Source organism: Thamnophis elegans, chromosome 1, assembly GCF_009769535.1.
Source record: "Thamnophis elegans isolate rThaEle1 chromosome 1, rThaEle1.pri, whole genome shotgun sequence".
Classification (NCBI taxonomy): Eukaryota; Metazoa; Chordata; class Lepidosauria; order Squamata; family Colubridae; genus Thamnophis; species Thamnophis elegans.
In genome coordinates, this window is record NC_045541.1 from 55,197,219 (window position 1) to 55,218,384 (window position 21,166).

At 40.0% G+C, this 21,166-nt stretch overlaps 1 protein-coding gene across 6 annotated transcripts in view; it reads left to right on the forward strand.

The window, feature by feature from the left end:
- Nucleotides 1–21,166, forward strand: part of CLASP1 (cytoplasmic linker associated protein 1) — a 265,163-nt gene that overhangs the window by 143,168 nt on the left and 100,829 nt on the right. For all 6 annotated transcript variants that reach the window (XM_032216133.1, XM_032216164.1, XM_032216125.1 and 3 more), the window contains exons 9-14: nucleotides 6,354–6,506; nucleotides 7,257–7,330; nucleotides 8,375–8,467; nucleotides 9,008–9,153; nucleotides 11,101–11,236; nucleotides 13,111–13,181. In XM_032216133.1, the coding sequence (XP_032072024.1) occupies nucleotides 6,354–6,506; nucleotides 7,257–7,330; nucleotides 8,375–8,467; nucleotides 9,008–9,153; nucleotides 11,101–11,236; nucleotides 13,111–13,181 (673 nt within the window). The remainder of the gene's footprint in view (nucleotides 1–6,353; nucleotides 6,507–7,256; nucleotides 7,331–8,374; nucleotides 8,468–9,007; nucleotides 9,154–11,100; nucleotides 11,237–13,110; nucleotides 13,182–21,166) is intronic.

The following is a 21,166-nucleotide window of genomic DNA, read 5'->3' on the forward strand; positions in this document are numbered from 1 at the left end:
TGAGGGCAACCAATGGTTTCTTGTGCCGAATTGATCACTCTCTGTAGTGCCTTCCTTTCCGCAGCTGTTAAACCAGCATACCATACTGTAACACAATATGTGAGGACACTTTCTGTGGTGGACCGATAGAAAGAGGTCATCAGCCACTGTTCCACCTGATTTTTTCGCAGGACTCTAAGGAAATGAAGTCTCTGTTGGGCCTTTCCAATCACCAGAGACGTGTTGTTTTTCCAGTGAGATCTTGACTAATAAGCACTCCCAAGAATTTAAAAGAGGAAACCCTCTCAACACAGCCTCCCTCGATATACAATGGGGCAGGCTCATCTCTGTGCTTTCGGAAATCTAGCACCATCTCCTTTGTCTTACTAGTATTTAGTTGTAAGTTGTTTCTTGAGCACCATGCAGATACCTTCTGGACTTCTTCCCTGTATGCTCATTCTTCCCCTCCAGTTATGAGACCCAACACCGTTGTGTCGTCTGCAAACTTTATTATGATATTGGATGGATCAGAGGATATGCAGTCATATGTATACAGCGAGTACAAGTAGGGGCTGAGCACACAGCCCTGAGGGGAACCTGTGCTGAGCTTCAGCATGGAAGGTGTAAAGGACCCAACCCTTACTGTTTGTGGACAATCCTTCAGGAAGTCTTTGATCCATTCACAAGTGAGGGGAGGGAAATTCAGGTCAGTCAACTTTTCAATGAGAATGCCTGGTAAGATGGTGTTAAAGGCTGAGCTATAGTCTGTAAAAAGCATTCTGACACAATTCTCAGATTTCTCAAGATGGCTCAGTGCAATATGTAGAGCAGTGGCGATGGCGTCCCTGTCAACCTGTTGCTTCTATAAGCAAACTGGTGTTGATCAAAATTTGGTGGAAGACAGGACCTGAGGTGTTGTAGGACTAGTCTCTCAAAGCATTTCATCACTATAGATGTCAATGCAATGGGTCTCATTCAGTCTATGTTGCCAAAAATGGAGATTGCCAGTCATCCAGGTCATGGTTGTCCCAAAGGTGCTTTTTTCAAGAGGCAACTGGACTTCCTTTTTTTCCTTTGAAGTTGCAATTGATCAGCTGTCTGCAAGGAATATGGGGTGCAGAAAAATGGCTGCAGGTACTCTGGACTGATGAGTCAAAATTTGAAATATTTGGCTGTAGCAGAAGGGAATTTGTTCGTCGAAGGGCTGGAGAGCAGTACAATAATGAGTATCTGCAGGCAACAGTGAAGCATGGTGGAGGTTCCTTGAATGTTTGGGGCTGCATTTTTGCAAATGAAGTTGGAGATTTGGTCAGGATTAATGGTGTTCTCAATGCTGAGAAATACAGGCAGATACTTATCCATCATGCAATACCATCAGGGAGGCGTATGATTGGCCCCAAATTTATTCTGCAGCAGGACAATGACATTTGGCATACAGCCAAAGTCATTAAGAACTATCTTCAGTGTAAAGAAGAACAAGAAGTACTGGAAGTGATGGCATGGCCCCCACTGAGCTCTGATCTCAACATCATCGAGTGTGTCTGGGATTACATGAAGAGACAGAAGGATGTGAGAAAGCCTACATCCACAGAAGATATGTGGTTAGTTCTCCAAGATGTTTGGAACAACCTACCAGCCGAGTTCTTTCAAAAACTGTGTGCAAGTGTACCTAGAAGAATTGCTGCTGTTTTGAAGGCAAAGGATGGTCACACCAAATATTGATTTGATTTAGATGTTTCTTTTGTTCACTCACTTTGCATTTTGAACATTGACAGAAATAAACAATCATTATTTATATTTCTGAAAGCATTATTTGTTTACAGTATTTTTTCACACCTGCCTAAAACTTTTGCACAGTACTGTATATATGCATACACCCCAATTCACAACTCTAGGCATCTTACAACATTTAAAACATCACATAAAAACTCCACCTCATCCCACCCAGGCCAACAACAATACAATCAAATCAACCGCTTGATTGGCTTCTTCTCCATTCATGCTCCCCAGGCCTGCTGACAAAACTGTTTTTGGTCTTTTGGAAAAGCAATACGGTGGAGGCCAACAGTAATTTGTGAATACTGAAGTCAGGCAGTAAGGCAAGAAGTAAATTGCCTTCAGCTGAAATAAGGAAAGACTGAATTTACCACTTAGTGATCTTTTTAGTTGTCTGGAAACCTGGAGATCTTTGGAAGTGCTTGCCTTTAGACTAGAGATGTGTTCATTTTTATGTATGTATGTTTATCATACTTGTATGCCGCCCTATTCCCGAGGGACTCAGGGCGGCTAACAAACAAGTGGGGAAGGGCCTATATTGGCCTAGATTATATTAGTACAAGAGGGCAATGAACAGAGTGAAAACATGTAATTAATTCAGAGCATGAAAATGAATTCTGATGTCATGAACTCTTTCTTAGAAATCCAGGCAGCATGACATTAGCCAGATTATAACTGGTGGCGCAGTGGTTAGAATGCAGTACTGCAGTCTACTCCTGCTGACTGCCGGCTGATTGCAATTTTGTCAGTTCAAATCTCACAAGGCAAGGTTGATTCAGCATCCCCTCCTTCCGAGGTCGGTAAAATGAAGACCCAAATTTTCTGGGCAATATGTTGACTCTGTAAACCGCTTAGAGAGGACATCTCTGTCCTTTAGGCTACTCTGCACTCTGAAGGTCAGGTGAGGTTGGAGTGGGCGGTGGGAGTAGGCAGTGAAATGTACGTGGTCAAAAGAGCAGAGATAAGGGGAGCGAGGGAGGGGAGTATAAGCAGGGGAGAGCATGGAAGGACAGGAGTATGAAATCCTGGCCTAACGACCGCTACCGTAACTACCAGAACTGCCATTTTGAACCAGTACAGTCATTTGATGTTTTGCCTAATGTCTTCATAGTTTAGCATCAGAAATTCGGATGGTTAAGCAAGGATATCTGTAACGTGGGAACATAGCCCCTCTAGCTGCTTGTAAAAATGTACTCTGGAAAAGATGTTGACGATATAACAAGCTAAATAAATGAATTAAATGAAGAGCTACAAAAACACTTCAACCCCTTAAAAGCTCTCCTTGAAAGGAAAAGAGGAATGAAACACAACTGTGAGTTTAATCAAGAGCAACAAATTTAGGAACAATTGTGAATGCTGAAGGTGACAAAGCTTTGTTTGGGTATTATAGAAGCATTTTTGCAATTTTTGTAGAGAATTTGTACAGCTGAGGATGGGGCATTATTTTTGTCTCTTCCTCCCCATGCATTTTTCTGACTTCCTGGCATCACCTCTTGTTTTTTGTAATGTTATACCTGGTAGACTGATGTTAGGAAGTGAGCTTTTAAAGCAACATCATGACAAATATATGCAAACGCATTTGTCATGGAGAAATGATGACAAGCTATTATGATGCTCCCATTAGACTTCCCGGAGGGATGAACTTCAGCTCTTTTTTTCTTGCTGGTCAAAGCAGCTCCTGAAGAGATTCTCTGCTGCAGGTGCCTTTAATAACCTTCCGCTTTTGCCACTCAAAAGCTTGGGAAGAGTGCATCGGCTGGTGCAACTCTCCAATCACAAGCCTCTAAACAGTGCTCGCCTGGGCTGTCGAATGCTGGGTGTGAAACTGCATGCTTAATGAACACAGGGGGCAAGGATTGATTATGCCTTGGACTTGGAAGCTGCAGCTGCCTGTGAAACAGTGCTACCTCTAAGCTCGCTATGGAAAATATGAAGGAATGTTGAAGAAGCTTATTTGCAAAAGGATATGCTCCTGTAAGCAATTTTGTCTCTCCCTGTGTGTGTGTATGTGTATGTGAAATTTTCTCCCTTCAGTGAGGAATAAAAAAAAGATCATTAAGTATTTTTTTAAAGAATGTTTAACTGTTAATAGGGACAGACAAAGGCCTCTTTAAACAAGGCATGTGTCTATGTAAACCTAGACGGTCATTCATAAATGAGCTTTGTAGAAGCGGAAGGAACAGCAGTGATGGATGGATAATGGCTAAATGTAGGGAATTGTGTACTGTCTGGTTTAAAGTCCATTAAAACCAGTGGAAGGCAAAGCAGGTTTGGATATAGCTTTATGAAATGTGTTGTTTGATTTGCAAACCTCATCCCTCTATGTGAACTATTATGTAGCACTCAGCTGTCATAAGGGGTGGATTTTATTCTGACTTTATAGTACAGATCTGACTGTTAAGGTTCCCATTTCCTGAAGTCCATGTTCAGATTTTTAACCTATTCTTTGTTTCTCTTTCTGCTCTGCACATGTGCTCTCAAAAACCTGATGTCTGGAAGTGAATAGCTTAGATTGTGAACAGTGAAAATTAAGTGTGGAAATGTAATGTTATTCAAACGGTTATTTAGATTGATTAAAAAAATCACAGATATTTAAATGTCTTTTTAAACTCTGTGAAATTCTGGGTGTTGCTATCTATATAGCAATGAGTTTTCCTGGAGTATTGTTACAAGGATTTTTTTTCTTTGAATCATTATGGAAAACAAAATGTTCTTCTCACAACTCAAACTACTGAAAATTGTACTTTCTTTAGTTAACACTTCAATATAGGAAGCCACACCCCTGAGGAATGTATAAGAGAGAGAATAATCTTCCGTTCATCTGTTTATGTTATTTGTTTTACTTCTGATCTGCTCAGCAACAAGGTTTTGAACTAATTAATTCAATTAATTAAAGCTTCAAATTAAAACTCTCTTGCTTTGATAAAGACCTAATTTGTATAGTATTTGAATGCTTCCTTTTGTTTGTAAAAATTTATCATGGTCCTAAGGATAAGAAGATACATCTCCACAAATGCCAATATCAAAATTGGACTAAGATGAGCAGATAGCTTTATTGAAGTTCTAGAGGTGTTAATCTGCACCCTTTTATGAGTACATGGTTCAGTGATTTCATTGCTGATGACTTGCATTGAAATATAGTATAAAGAGCATGGATTTTCTTATTACTAATAGTTCATAGAGGCACTTTAAAAAAATCAGAGGGTGTGGTATTAAATCTAGGCCTCTATCTCCCACATGTTTCACTTGTGTAAGAAGGGAGTTGTGTGTTGAATATGTTGTTGAGTAGAAATAGACTTAAACAAAAGCATTTGGTATGGTATTACTGTCAGCAATAAATTTTAAAATTTGATGCATTTGTTAGGTATCACACAGACATTAATTCCCAGTGGTCAGACTCCAAAGAACTGGGAAATTAGTTTTGTGAACCCTGTAGCCTTATGCTTTTGACACTGGGGAGTCTTCCAAACTAGGCTGTGATAAGATTATGAGCATTAGCCATCGGGTATTCCACAAAGAGCCCACGCTTGAGTATAAACAGCTACTTGGGAGCTCAGCCCATATTTGTAAATCATACTTTTATAACAGAGGAACATTCAGAGAAGTACTACATTTTTCAGAGTATAAAACACACCTTTCCCTCCCTCCCCCCCCCAAAAGAGGGTGAAAATTTGGGTACATCTTATATACTGAATACAGCATTTGTGGCCTCCCGAAACACAGCCTCTTCAGAAAAATTGATGTGGATAGGCTTTGGGAGGCCTGCAAAGTGCTCCTGGGGGCTGGGAAAGGCAAAAATGAGCGGAAAACAGGACATTTTTTGCATGTTTCCCCCCCCCCCTCCCCGCTCCTAGGAGCACTATACAAGCCTCCCAAAACCTATGCATGCCCTGTGGGGTTTTTTTTTGTTTTTTGTTTTGCAAAAAAAGGGTCCGCTTTCATGAAAATGGGCCATTTTTTGCTCGGTTCCCCCAGCCCCCAGGATCACTTTGCAGACCTCTCAAACTTTCTGCATGCCCCGTTTTTCACAAAAAATGAGGCATACAGAGGGTTTGGGAGGCCTGCAGTGTGCAAAAACTTTTTTTAAAATTTACATCTTCAAAATCTTGGTGTGTCTTATAGTCTGAAAAATATGGTAATACTCAGTATTAATATAAACCATTAATCAAATAGATGTTTTTTTAAAAAAAAAAATCAAAACATCGAAATACTAAAATGCTTAATAGAAATCCACAATTATTTTGTTTCAAAAAGGAAAATTACCATACTAATTTGGAAATGTACATAAGGAACCAAGGCATAAAGGTTGTTACGCATTACATTTATAACAGACACATGGACTTAACTCGGTTTTTACTTAGTTATCTTCTGAAGCCCCCTGTCTTCCAATGGACATTAAAAAGCAAAATAATGTATGTTTAGTTTTAAGTGACAGGGTACAGGCAGGCACATGTCTCTATGTTCATATAACTGAATAACAAGTTGTGTCTTCCTGTAATATATGTATTTCTTTTGTTCACATTTGCGGAGCAAACTTGCTTCAAAATGGGCTATGAGAATTAGAAGTAATTCTCTGAATTTTATGTTGTGTTTTGTAGATAAACATTTTGATGATGATGACTCGGTGGATGGGAACCGACCATCCTCAGCCAGTTCCTCAACCTCTTCAAAGGCTCCCTCATTATCTCGAAAATGTGGGACGGGCACTGCTCGAAGGGTAGGAGCAGTAGCTTTAGTCGCAAAAACTCCAGGTAGGTCAAGCCCTTGCAAACACCTAAATGTTACTTCTTTCAATCTTTTTTTCCCTTCCATTTTTTATGCATGATTCGAACAGTAGAACATAACAACTCCCTTGGTGCACTTATTTTGAGACAGTTGCTAAGTATCTGAATTTTGATCACATGATCATGGGGATGCGGCAATGTTGTGTGAAAAGTGGTCATAAGTCACTTTTTTCAGTGCTGTTGTAACTTTGAACAGTCACTGAATGAAGTGTTGTAAATTGAGGACTACTTGTACTTTGCAGTAGTACTTTCAGAAAGCTTTCAAAAATAGGGAGTCCAATCTAACTAATGTTGTAAACTGCCCGATTCATTCTTTAGCCCAGTCAAATAGATCACATTTACATTAATTATACATGAATGTATACACAATGTATACACATATACATCAATACATTAATACACATACATTACTTATAATTAAATAATTTTAATTAATTATGTTTATAATTATATTTAATTATATTTAAATAATAATTTAAATAAATATATTAACTTTTCTAAACTTCGCCATTTTAGAAAAAACAAATTTCATCACTTTCAGGTAATATTCTGTTTTGTTTGATTATTTCAATCTTTTCGTTAAAGTTTTTTCCTGAAGACATTGCATGCTTCACCATTTCTTTTCTTTACTCTTACTACAATAAGACCTATTTTACATATAGTTTATATAAATGTATTTTATCGCTGTTATTATTGCCTCCCTCTTGCATTTTCTAGCAACTAAAGAAGGAGCTGGTGCCATTGATGAGGAAGATTTCATTAAAGCTTTTGAAGATGTCCCAACTGTTCAGGTAAATGGCTCATAGTATGGTTAGAAATAAAACACTAGAACATAAGGGTGGAGGTAGAATGCATTTTTAGAAAGACACTATATGGAACTTTTGCTTGCATCACAGAGAAGAACAAAGACAAGATAGTAAAGTTGATTGGATTGGCAAATCATTTCTTTTTCAATATTGCCAGTGGGACAGCAGGATAGTTTGAGACTGTAAAGCAGAACATGCCATGAGAAGTTTGGTAAATTAACAGAATGGAACGATGAGGAAACTTGTATAATGAGGAATACTCTTAAATCTCAAACCATCTTAAGTCATGGATGATTTTAACAGTAATGGTATCGTTTCACAAGAGGCATAAAATGCACAGAATATAACATTGAGATATGTTTCTTTTGTTAATGGAAACTGGGTTGATCTGGTGGAGACATCCTTAAGCAGCAAATGGAGAGTTGTTTTTCTTGGATCCCTTCTTTTCTTTGTAATTCCATCCTATCTCCATCTGCACAAGAGGAGTTCCCTTTGGACTACATGAAAGATAAACAGGATGCTGCAGTAAAAATGGGACATTTTATTTATTTATTTAAAACATTTATAGAGACACCCATTGTTCAACTGCGCAGTTCCCAATCGAACAACGAAAGAAACATAAAATTACATTTAAAACTATAAAACCAAACCATTTAAAATATTAAAAACACTAAAAACCAATCATTGGTAAATAAAAGAAGTTCCTACCATGTTTCCCAGAAAATAAGACGGGGGTCTTATTTTCTTTTGACCCCCAAAATAAACGCTTGGCCTTATTTTTGGGGCGGTCTTATTATTTTTGAGGTGCAAGAGGCCCCTTAACTTGGCCTGCAGCCAGTGGATCACCTGAACCAGAAAAGTTGTGTCTCTATTTCTGGCACACTCTTGCTAGCCCTAGCATCCTATCCTCCTAACCATCTAATACATATTTGGAGGTATACAGAAGATGTGTGATGAGGCAGAGATAATTTCTTATAGTTCAGTGAATTCTTCTAGCTTAGTAAAATAGTTTTTATGTTTTCTTTACAGATTTATTCTAGCCGAGACTTTGAAGAATCCATAAACAAAATCAGAGAAATCTTGTCTGATGATAAACATGATTGGGAACAGAGAGTAGCTGCAGTAAGCATTTGATTCTATATGAACTGTTCATCTAATGTAACCTACCTGGCATGAGACTTTACATTGTGTGATATCGTAGAAGATTGGATAAACTCTACTGTGTCTGTATATTTCTGCAAATTGGAAGTTTCTTATGTTCAAGACATCCTGAAAATTCTTATTTCCTGTTAAAAATAATAAAAACTAAGCAAGAATAGTGAATGCTTAGTTTTCAGAGCTATAGAGGGAACTTTGAACAAGATCACTTTCTTTTTGGTAGGCCTCATGTTATAAGAAGTTGCCTTTCTCTTTAAGTGTGCTTCAAAATTGGTTAAATCAACCTAGAACTCAATTTTATTTTTTAAAGTTGTTTTAAATATATATGTTAGGGTTTTAACATGCTTGGATTTTAGCTTACTACTGTACCCTATTTGGAGGCTTAACTGAAATGGAAAATACAAATAATACAATTTTATCACTGACATATCTGTACTCTGCTGATGATAACTGATAAAATAGTTATCAGAAAATAATTTTCCTTTCTATATTTTTGTTCAACAGCTGAAAAAAATCCGGTCTTTATTATTGGCTGGAGCTGCTGAGTATGATACCTTCTTCCAACATCTACGCTTGCTTGATGGAGCCTTCAAATTATCTGCTAAAGACTTGAGGTCCCAGGTAGTGCGAGAAGCTTGTATCACATTAGGGTAAGGAACACAATCTACGTATTCTAAATTGGGTGAAACTACAACATATTTTTCCTCTGATCAACTTCTTCTGAGGTAGGAGAGTGAAAGGACACTTTGTTAAATTATTAATGGTCACTCCTTGCTGTAAATCTTTGTCACTCTGATTTATGAGAATGACAGAGTTTGGTTTCTGCTTTTTCTGACGAAGGGGAGACTGGAACCTGCCTTATGTGAAAATGGAAACCCTTATGCTTAGTTCCTGTGGTATATGCCCATATGATTTGTGTTAATACCACATAATGGGGTACTCTTTAACATTGATAGGATGGGTTAGATTGGGTCTTCTGACTTCCATGAAATGGTCTCTGAATCCTTCACCCACAAACCTATGTACTCATATTCATGAGGATAGCCTCTTTGATGGCACTGCCAGCAGTCAATTTATTAGAGAAATTATTTCTGCCTGGATTACTTTGAGGGAGGAGACAAATGGCAATTTTCTTGGTGGGGCATATTTTTCTTACCTGCCTTCAGTCAACCCCGGGAGAAAAGAACTAGTAAACAAATAGTAGACAGAAAACCAAGTACAGTATAGCAAATATTTGCGAATTGAGGAGCAGTGGAGGAAATTGTTACTAAGAACTTCTCATTTTCAGTGTAAACCATGTCTTTATATCATTCTCATTTCTGGACAACTTGGCATTTCTGTATCTGTTTATCTTAATCATGAAACTGAAAAAAAATATTTTTCTTACAGAAAGAATTATTAGGTCATAAATCCCTAATTCGTAACTCTTGTGTATTTTAGTAGTGGAAAAGCCATTTCCCTGTCTCAGATAAGTAGTAGGATTGCTGGGAGAGAGAAATCCATCTCTGCTGTTCTTAAATACTGTTAGTTTATGAATATATTTACAAATAAGCATGTCAGTGATTCTGGCTTCATGTCAGATATGTCCTTTGTGCTACAGTGATTGTCTACCCTGATATTGATAGTATGAATAACCTGTATCACACACCTGTGAAAAAAGGACTTAATAAGAATTATGCAAGTGAAAAGGCCTGCTTTCTTGCCCCCTGTATATATCTACATCCTGGTTACTTAGTGCAGGTAACATTTTACAGTTACCTGGCATGTTTATTCAGAAGCTACTCTCATTGTTCTTCAGTTAGGGAATATGGGATTGTAGTTGTTTGTTAATTATTTTCAGCAGTTTTTGTTTATGAATGGTTAACTTGGTTGTTAAAGAAAAACCTATGGATAGATGCCACAACAAATATATATTTAAATAATGTGATAGCTTGCATTTCTATAGAAATGGGAAGATGAAAAACAATTTCAAGTATTAATCACAAGTATTTTCAGATAAACCAAACATTCTCTTCTCTGTCCTCCTCTCATTGTTATAATTGAGAAATGTGTATTGAAACTTTGAAAAAGGTATTTTTGTAACCATTGTTTCAATAATTCAATGGTAGTTTCTGCCTTAAATGTCTGAAAACGTGCCTTAAATCTTATTTTATAGGATTGAATACTTTGTCTAGGTTCAATCAGAGTTCAGGGTGAAAGTTCAGGTATTTCATTTGCCCTGGCACTTTCATTCTGTACTGCAGTTTGCTGGAAGGACTGATTTTAAGCAGAGGGCAAGAGGGCTTGTTAATAGCAGCTCTAAAATTTACAAATGACAGGCGAGGTGGAAAGCAGAAGAGAAGGTCTGACCAACTGATCAGCAGTTTAATAGTATCCTTTAGCCTTTCCCTAATAACTTCACAGTGATCTACTCCAGACTGATTTCTTGTGAAAACTGACCATCATATCATGTGTTGGAAAGAAAAGTGAGAATACTTTGTTAACACACAGACTGTGTTTATAATTTATTGTTAATTGAATATAATAGCCTTGCATAACTGCATCTTGGCCTACCCTGCTCTTTCACTATTGCAATCTGTTTTCTTGTTGTATTTCAGACATTTGTCATCGGTATTGGGTAACAAGTTTGACCATGGGGCAGAAGCCATCATGCCAACAATCTTTAATCTCATTCCCAACAGTGCCAAAATCATGGCCACTTCTGGCGTAGTAGCTGTGAGATTAATTATTCGAGTGAGTATTGCTCAATTCAGATACAAATTGTTCTCCCATGTACTCCTGATGAAAGTAGCAGAGGGATATAATAAACATGAAAATCAATCTTGCCCAGAATCTTAAATAGGCCTTGTAGTCAGCATGAGAGATTCACTTACTGTTTGCCTTGCATCTGTGTTTGTGTAAACGTTACCAGACTGGCAATTCAAAAAGCTGAAATTAAATTGTGTTCTCTGGACTGTTTTTTAATAGTCTGACAGTGATATATTCTACATTTGTTACATGTTAAATACAAATGAAGAATAGAACACACCTGCTGAAGAATATATGTATTTTTAATGGAAAGCCTGTCTCGGCATTAAAAACAAACCTTCAATTTGCATTCAGATGTTTTAAATTGAGATTTGATTTTACCAGTGCTGCTTTTTAGTTTAACATTTCTTGATATGAAGTAGAAGCAAATCTGTGTTCGTTCCAAGGAAACAGTATTAATAGCAATAGCAATAGTTAGACTTATATACTGCTTCATAGGGCTTTCAGCCCTCTCTAAGCGGTTTACAGAGTCAGCATATTGCCCCCAACAACAATCCGGGTCCTCATTAGGCCTTAGCTGCAAATTACAGCATGTGAAAATTTTAAATTTTTCCATTGATCTAGTAGAATGCTAGTATCCTTTTACTGGTCATAACTGTACTATTCTTTCAGTGGTGTGCCAAGAGAAAAATCTAAAGTAGATTTGATGGATTTAGCTGATATAAATTGCTTCAATTTTTTTAAATGTATGGCTTTAATATCCCATCATTATATTAAAGCAAGTATTTCTTTAGTATCTAGTAACTTCATTTCTACCATATTCAAAATTACAACTTGAGTTCCATTTTGGGAGGACCGTTTGATAACTGCATCCTAGGTTTTGGGGTCCACATAGAGATCAGGACCCTACATGTATTTGTTATTTAATTGATCCTATTGGCAGTAATAGTCAACAAAGAGCATTAAGCATAAAGTATGTTTCTGGTAAGGCAAAATTCTAGTTTGATTTAACATTCAGTCAGAATCTTTTTTGGATAACCAAAATTTTGGACATGCAAAATTAAAAAACATAGAGCTGGGCTTATTTAAAAATTGTTGGTAAAGTGTGATTCAGAAAGTGAGCAAGTCTGCGTGATTTAGTAGGCACAGAATTTAAATAGAACAATCAATGTGCAACAATCAAAATATCAGTGGAAGAAAAATATAAATCGTACATTAAGATTTATACTGAGAAAATTTAGTATAAGATCAGTACTGATTACTAAAATAGAAAATTGGTTCGCTTAAAAATTGTTGGAAATTCAGTAAGCAGGTTGATTATTTTTTCATATTTGGTGACTGTTGCAAATGCCAACTCTGGGAATTAATTTGTAACAGCATGCAGCACATTTTAAAGAATTATTTACTGTAATCCTTTAGTTTTTAATTAAATATTATCAAGCCTTATATTTTCATGAAATATGCTGAATTAGCTTTGTACATGGTAAAAACTGCAATAACTTTTTATGCTGTTCCCTGGAAATTATATGGAAGTATGGTTTGATATCAGAATTAACCTCAGATTTGAAAAACAAATTTAACAAAATGTAGAAGCCATGAAAATAGAACTATATTCCAAGACCATTTGCTTTTTTAAAAATTTGAACTTTCTATTCCTTCTAGCAATATAGCAGGGACGTTAAAAATATATTGATTTGCTTGTTTTGAAAAATGGAATTTGATAGCCGTAGAAAAGAGTGATAAGACCAGCTCTGCTACCACAGATCTTTGTGAACTCTCTCAAGCCCTGTTTGGTGTTTTCAATTTGATAATCAATTTGTTTAAGCTATTGCTTTTTACATTTTTTTTTTATTCCCTAGCATACACACATCCCTAGACTAATTCCCATCATCACCAGTAACTGTTTCTCCAAATCAGTTGCAGTGAGAAGGTGAGTTATGCAGATCGGCATCTATAGTCTTCTTTATAACTTACTTAAACAATTATGTTTCTATGGAATAATTAATTTTGAATTGAATTGAATTGAATTTTATTATTTGTATGCCGCCCTTCTCCGGGAGGGACTCAGGGCGGCGAACAACTCAAAAGGGGAAAAGGGGAACATAGAACAAGATACAAATAAATTAAAATCAACAAGAATCACACAACCACACAAGTCGAGAGGGGAGGGGAACTCATCAACCCCAGGCCTGCCGGCAAAGCCAGGTTTTGACGGCTTTTCGGAAGGCCTGGAGAGAGGTGAGGGTCCGAATCCCTGTGGGAAGTTCGTTCCAGAGGGCCGGAGCTGCCACAGAGAAGGCCCTCCCCCGGGTGGTAGCCAGGTGGCATTGGCTGGTAGACGGGACCCTGGTTCTAAGACTATTTAGTTATAGGAATTTCTTTTCTTTTCTTTGGCCTTACAGTTATTGATGGAAAGATTGCTATTGTTAATTAGTTTTTGAACTTTGCAATCATCCTGTTCTGACCAGCAGGAGCAGATGTGGTGGAAGAGGTCCTTTTTGTAATCTCCATTTAGTGAAGAATCCTCTAATTCATGTCTTTGTCATTACTGAGCTGGACAATGCAAATATTGGGAACTGCTCCTAATGACTAAAAGCTGTCAATATCAATCCTTTTTGCTTCCTGTACTCTTGCAGATTTAAGCAGACCAGACAAGTGTAATCCTCAATAGTATTTGATCCACACACATTTAAAGAAATGTCTCTTTTCCCCTGATGGGGGTAGGAGACCATTTTCAGATCAACCTTTTTGGGAATATCTTTTTTTTCCCTTCTTGTTTGATGTCTTTTAAGTCATTTTGGACTCTAATCAGCCTGCTGTTTTCTTGGCAACATTTTTGGCTTGCCCTTGCCTTCTTCCTAAGGTTGAAGGAGAGCAATTGGCCCAAGGTTACCCATTTGGCTTTGTACATAAGGTAGGACTAGGCTTCATAGTCTCCTGCTTTTTAGCCTGGTGCCTTTAACTGTCACCAAACTGGCTCTCGGGAACATCAGGTAACTGCAAAGCAAAGTATGATTCTCACAACTCATAAAATTATCTGCTATATCTGACTTCCATGCCCCATTCTATTTACTCAGCTCTGTCTACCAGTGCTAATAGAAAAATAGAAATACTACAGGTTATAGAATAACAGTTGGAAGGGACCTTGTAGGTTGTCTAGTCCAACCCCCTGCTCAAGCAGGAGACTCGACACAATTTCTGACAGATGGCTGCCCATTGTCTTCTTGAAAGCTTCCAGTGGTGAAGTACCCACAACTTCCAAAGGCAAACTGTTTCCTTGTTGATTGTTCTCACTGTCAGAAAATTTCTCTTTATTTCTAGGTTAAATCTCTTTTTGATCATTTTCCACCCATTGTTCCTTGTCTGGCCTTCGAGTGCCTTGGCCAATAGGTTGACCCTCTCCTCTATGTGGCAACACCTCAAATACTGGAAGATTCTATCATGTCATTCCTGGTCCTTCTCTTCACTAGACTAGCCATGTCCAGTTCTTGCAACCGTTCCATTTTTTAGCCTTCAGTCGCCAAATCATCATTGTTGTTCTTTTCTACTGTGGGTTTTTCTTTTCTTTAATGCTCCTCTTTGGTATTTGTATTAATCATACCATCTCTTGTAACTGTATTTCAAAATTGTCATCTGTAAATCTTGCACAAAGTTGGCTGTTGACCAGAGGCTGTTTCCCCCCAGAAGAACTATGCATGCACACTAGATAATTCCCAAGAATAATGCTGCTGTGTGCACTTGTCCCTGAAATTAATCTGCTTAGATTAATAGTCATACATATAGCTGGGGAGGAGCGATTCCTTCAGGTATATGCAGACTTAAAAGATGTATGCAACGAAAAGGAATGTGATACTTTGCCCCCTCACCGCACCACAGATTGGGGCTAAACTGCCAAAGCCCCGAATATATTCTATGACCCTGCAATAGCTAGCAGAAATGAGGGCATACATAAAAAAGAATTTAAAAGGAGGCTTTATTCAGCCAGCTAGATCAAGGGTGGCTGCCCCCATTCTTTTCCGGGAGAAAAAGGATGGCGGCTTACTCCTCTGTGTTGACTCTCGGGGCCTTAATGCCGTCTGTGTGGAACATCTGTACCCTGTCCCTTTAATGAAGGACATGCTGGCTAGGTTAGCAGAGGGATGCATATTCACGAAATTAGATCTCAGGGAGGCATACTACAGGGTATGCATTCGGGCTGGTGACGAATGGAAAACAGCCTTTAATTGTTCTCTAAGCAGTTACCAGTTCCGGGTTATGCCCTTTGGACTGCAAGGAGCCCCAGCAATGTTCATGCAGCTAATTAACGAAGTGCTGCATGAGCATCAGAATCAAGGGGTACTCGTCTATTTAGATGATATTCTTATATATACCAAAAACCATGGAGGAACATGTAATTCTTGTACGTCAAGTGCTTAAAAAGCTGCTGGACGCACATTTATACATCAAATTGTCTAAATGTGAATTCCACAGGACACAGCTGGATTACCTTGGGTTCCATATTTCACCTAACGGGGTGGAGATGGACCCCGTGAAGGTAAAGGCGGTGTTGGATTGGCAGGCTCCCCAAACCTGCAAGCAGTTGCAGAGTTTTTTAGGGTTTGCCAATTTCTATCGCCAGTTCATCCCGTCCTTTGCTCAAATGGCCTTTCCACTGACCGACCTCTTACACACAAAACATCTCACGACAAACCCTCGACCGGGAAGCCCAGTTGTGTGGACAACAGTGTGTCAGCAAGCATTTAAGCTTCTGAAGTCCTTATTTGCACAAGAGTCGGTACTAAAATATCCAGAGCCCACTAAGCCATTTGTGATTCAGGCAGACACCAGTGATGTGGCACTGGCCGCAGTCCTCTTACAAAATAACAATAAAGGAGTCCTACAGCCATCTGCCTACATCTCGAGGAAGTTGACAGGGACCGAACGCAACTGGCCCATTTGGGAGAAGGAGACGTTTGCGGTCCGGTGGGCCCTGTTGACGTGGCGCCATTTACTAGAAGTGGGAGGGATATCCTTCAAGGTCTGGATGGACCACAAGAATTTGGAGGCCCTCCAAACCCCACCAAGATTGTCGCCAAAACAAGTTAGAGGGGCCTTGTATTTTCAGCGATTCAACTTCCAATTAAAATATATACCAGGGAGCAAGAACTTCTTAGCCGATGCCCTCTCTTGCAAACCACAGTATCATAATAAAAGGGAGGATTTAGTGCAGGCTATTATCCCGACCTCACAGCCTAGGGTGTTAGCCACTCAACAGGCCCCACCGGCACCAAGCTTGTATGCCCAGGGGAAAGACCAATCAAAGCAGCACTCCCAATGGAGCAGTGGTTTAAAGAAAATCAAACTTTATTAACACAGCAAGAGGGCTTTGACTGGAAGGGGTCAAAGTTATATGTACCAAGTGGTACGGGTAGCCGTGCTGCGGTGCTGCTATGATGTCCGCTCAGCTGGACATTTTGGGTTCCTCAAGACTCTGCATTTAATAAATCGCCAGTTCTGATGGCCCCACATGAAGAGAGACATAGAGGAATATGTAAGGAGTTGTGTTGTTTGCACTACCATGAACGCCTGGTCTGGCCGGCCTCCTGGACTTTTACAGCAGGTGGCAGATCCAATTCGGCCATGGGAACCAATAGCCATGGACTTCATTGTGGATTTACCAGACAGCCAAGGGAACAAGGTCATTTGGACGATAATAAACCTGTTCTCCAAGCAAGCTCATTGGGTAGCATGTACCGGCCTTCCATCTGCTAGGAAGCTGGCCAAACTGTTTATTACCTGTTCTGTCCCAAGCATCTAATATATACTGACACAAACTTGGCTGTCTGCCACAACTAAGGAGGGAGATAAGCAACCCCTTGGCTAGGAGCCCAGAAAATTATCTCCATGAAAACAAGGCTTGAACTCACGAAATTCTCCCAATCTTTCACTACGTCTGGATTAGTAAACTGCTGTTTCCTGCAAAATTCCCCTCCTGTCGCCCCACCTATAAGCTCTCCAGGAGGGGCCAATCAGTAGCCACCTGTTCCTATTTCCTTCTGTGAGCCTTTTTCCAAAGCTGCTCCCTCCTCCTCTTAGCCCTATGCATACGTACATCAGGGACAGCCTCCCTCTGTTCTTCCTCACTGCTCCCATCTGGTGGCCAAGAGGCCTCTCTAGTCCCTGCTCTGACTCCGAAAACCCCCCAGAGTATTCCTCAGCCTCCAGGGCAGGCCCATAGTGTTCATTGCTGTCAGATTCCACCAACTGCTCAGCCGGCCGCTGTTGGGCCACAACATTACCCATGTCTATAGAATCCATGGCATCCCCAAAAGGATAATTTCAGACAGGGGAGTGCAATTCACTGCCCGGTTCCGGCACAGATTCGTGGCAATGGTGGGGTCTTCACAGGGACTTAGTACAGCCTTCCACCCCGCGACTAATTGTGCTGCAGAGAGAGTAAACACGATGGTGGAGCGCTACTTAAGATGTTACATCCAGTACCAACAGACTGATTGGGCTCAACTCCTTCCCTTTGCAGAGGTTGCACATAACAATGCAGTGCACAAAAGTACGGGGTTTACCTCATTTCATGTGGCTACAAGGCAGAAGTTCGTCCCAATTCCGGAGTGTCCTCAGGTGCGCCCAGATGACACGACCTCGCAGGAGTGGATAGCCCGGATGCAAAAAGTTTGGAAAGTGGTGAGGGATGCCACATATAAAAAGAGTGGAAGGCGCAAGGACCTTTCCACGTAGGCCAGAGGGTATACCTCTCCACTAAATATATCAGGCTGCCGTTGCTATGTAAGAAACTTGGGCCTAAATTCGTTGGGCCTTTCCCAATTGTGTGAGTTATTAACCCAGACACAGTGCAGCTAAGACTCCTCCTCTACTGGGGAAAACACATCCAGTCTTCCACTGCAGCCTGCTCCAATCAGTTCAGGCATCTGATATCAGAGGAGACCTGCTACGGCAGCCAGCCCCGGTTACTGTAGATGGGGATCAGCATTATGTAGTGCAAGATATACTAGATACCAGGTGGGACAGGGGATGGTTACAATACCTTGTTTTATGGAAAGGTTATCCACTGTCGGAGGCATTGTGGGTTCATAGCAAGGACTGTAGGGCGCCCCACCTGATAGCGAGATTCCACCGCAGACATCTCACAAAACCGGGGGGGAAGGGGTCCTTTGACTCCTAACTGACTGTAATTTGTAGCTCCCGAAATGCTGTCTCCATGGTAGGGGCCAGATGTCAGCTCCGGCCAGCCCAGAGGCCTGGAGCTGCCATTCAGGGGAGAAACCCAGGCCAGCTGCCAAGACTCGCCAGGCTTCACTCCTCCACAAGGAGCTGAGTAAATCTACAAAGCTAGTGATAACTGACTGACAACAATCCACAATTAATTTCCGGGTGGTTTTCGTTCTGGATTACGAGGGGATGGGTGTCCGTACGTGCGGGGTACAGGTTATCTTAATTACTAACTAACTATAAAAGGTGGTGGGGAGCACTGGGTGGCAGTTCTGACAATTTATTCATTGCCTTAGTGCTTTGTTGGTCAGTTCGTGCCGGAGGAAGAATACAAATTGCATTTACAAACAATTTCTGTGTTTGGCTGTTTTCATTAACCCTTCGGAACCTGACACATATCCTATTTACTGTTGTTTTGCAGTTCTCAGACTTCCTACTGGGGTTGTTTTGGTGCATCCTCTGCTTTTACCCTAAAATAGGTCTAATTTCATTTGTTACGCTTTTTGATTTCTTACTGAGCACTGAATTGCTCAGTAGGAAATTTGTGGAATTTTTAGATACTCCCCAACTGATTCAGAATGTTCTTGGGGCATGGGGTAAAACCTGCTAGTTGTTATTCTTTGTCACTTGTTTGCAACAAGTTTGTATCAAAAAGCACATTAAAGTAGAAAAGTGCCAGGTTATGTAGCATTAGAAATATTTAGTTCCAGACTAAAATTCCAGAGTTGTGTGTTATGATATCTGCTGTCACTCTCATTCATTCAATGCATTTCAATTTTTTTAAAAAAGGCAACTACTTATTTATAAGTAAATACTTACCAGGAAACAGAGCCCGATTTACTTAAATATAAAATTTACTAACAGATAAACTAAAGTATTTATGAAGAAAGGAATTCAGTCCTCATTGACCTTTTAGTAAATGATTGCATACTAAATAATTGAGCAATAACCATGTTCAATTGTGATTATCTCTTGAGAAATCTTTAATTGTAACTAAACAGAAATTACAAAAAATGTTTTTACGGTTGGAATACTGGAAAGTAATGAAAATTAAAAAGAGTAACATGATAAAAAAAATTCTGAGCAATTACAAAGAGCTTCTGATATTAAGACAATAATTTAATACAGGCATTCTTTCATATATGACCATTCATTAAGTGTTTGAACTGACAGGGGAGCTGAATAAATAGTGGTTATGACCAGCCTTTAGTTCCAGCTATCATAGAGTCCCTTGCAGTCACGCAATTCCAATCTGGATACTTGACAGCCAGTTGTAGTGCCCCACAATTATGTGATTGCTATTTGCAATTTCCCCTCCTTACTTCCCTAAAAAGTGAGTGGAAAAACTGTCAGGGAAGATAGCAAATCACTGGGGTATGTTTCTCCCAACTGCACACTTCCCACCTCTGTTTGTCTTGCATTGGCTGCTTCTGCACCCCAGCACACTCTCCCTGACCCTCTTCTACCATCACTCATCTTCTCCAACCCATTCCCTATCTCTTAGGCACCCCTAGCACCCATCCCCTACCCAGTGACGTGCAGTCAGGGGAGGCAGGGCCTCACCACTGTCATCATGAAAAGAAAAAAAATAATAAAAAGAAAAAGGCTGAGGTATTTGCTGCCAGAGTCACAGTGGATGACTCTGCTTAGTGCTTAACTGTTTAAAAAAGCTTCTAAAAAAAGTGCCCTCTACAGGAGGAGGTGAGAGAACCACGTGCCTCATTTAGTCTCTCTTTATGATCACTTGAGCAGAGTTAAGCAAGGGTTAAAAGGCGAAATATTCCTTATGTAGATGAAGCACGTGGTTCTCTCGCCTCCTCCTGTAGAGGGCACTTTTTTTAGTGGCTTTTTTTTAAACAGTTAAGCAGAGTCATTCATTGGAGGCTCTGGCAGCAGCTAATCCAGCCTGACCAGCAGCTCTTGCCTTTTTCTTTTTACATTTTTTGCATTTTCATCATGGCAGACAAGAGGAGAATTGAAATCCTCTGTGAAACAGCTGGAAAAGGTATGTGGGTCGGAGGGAGGGGGAAGGAATTCAAAATTATTGTAATTTGTAAGTAATTGTAATTTGTATTATTATAAGTAATTTTGTGTGTGTGTGTGTGTGTGTGTGTGTGTGTGTTTTACCCGCCTCTGCTGGCGTGCGGGCTGGCACTTAATTTTTTTATTTTTTAAAGCCATGCCGCCGCGCCTGCCATAGAGCGGGACGCATCCCACTCTATGGCGGGCACGGCACCAGGACTTTAAAGCCATGCCGCCGCGCCCGCCATAGAGCGGGATGCATCCCGTTCTATAGTGGAAAGCTGCGCCGGGGTTTTGGCGTGGCTTTCCGAAAGCCCCGCCGAAGCCCCGGCGCTGGCAGACATAGGGCGGCTTTGCCCTACCCCCCGCCCCCCTTTCTCTGACTCCCACCCACCTGCCTGCTGGCCTTGGAAGTTGCTTCGCCTAATGCCATGGGATTTGGTTAGGACAACGATCGCAAGGAATTGCCATCATTAAATGATGCAGTCATGGTTGATGACCACACTGCTTGGCAATGAACATTGTGGCCCCATGTCTGACACAGGTTGAAGCTATCTGTACTATGCCGACACACAGAAGACTGCAGTTCCTGACTACAGCCATGAAACTGAACATTAGATAAAATAAAACAAAAAGATGGCCTTAACAGCATAATTGAAGCCTCGGCCC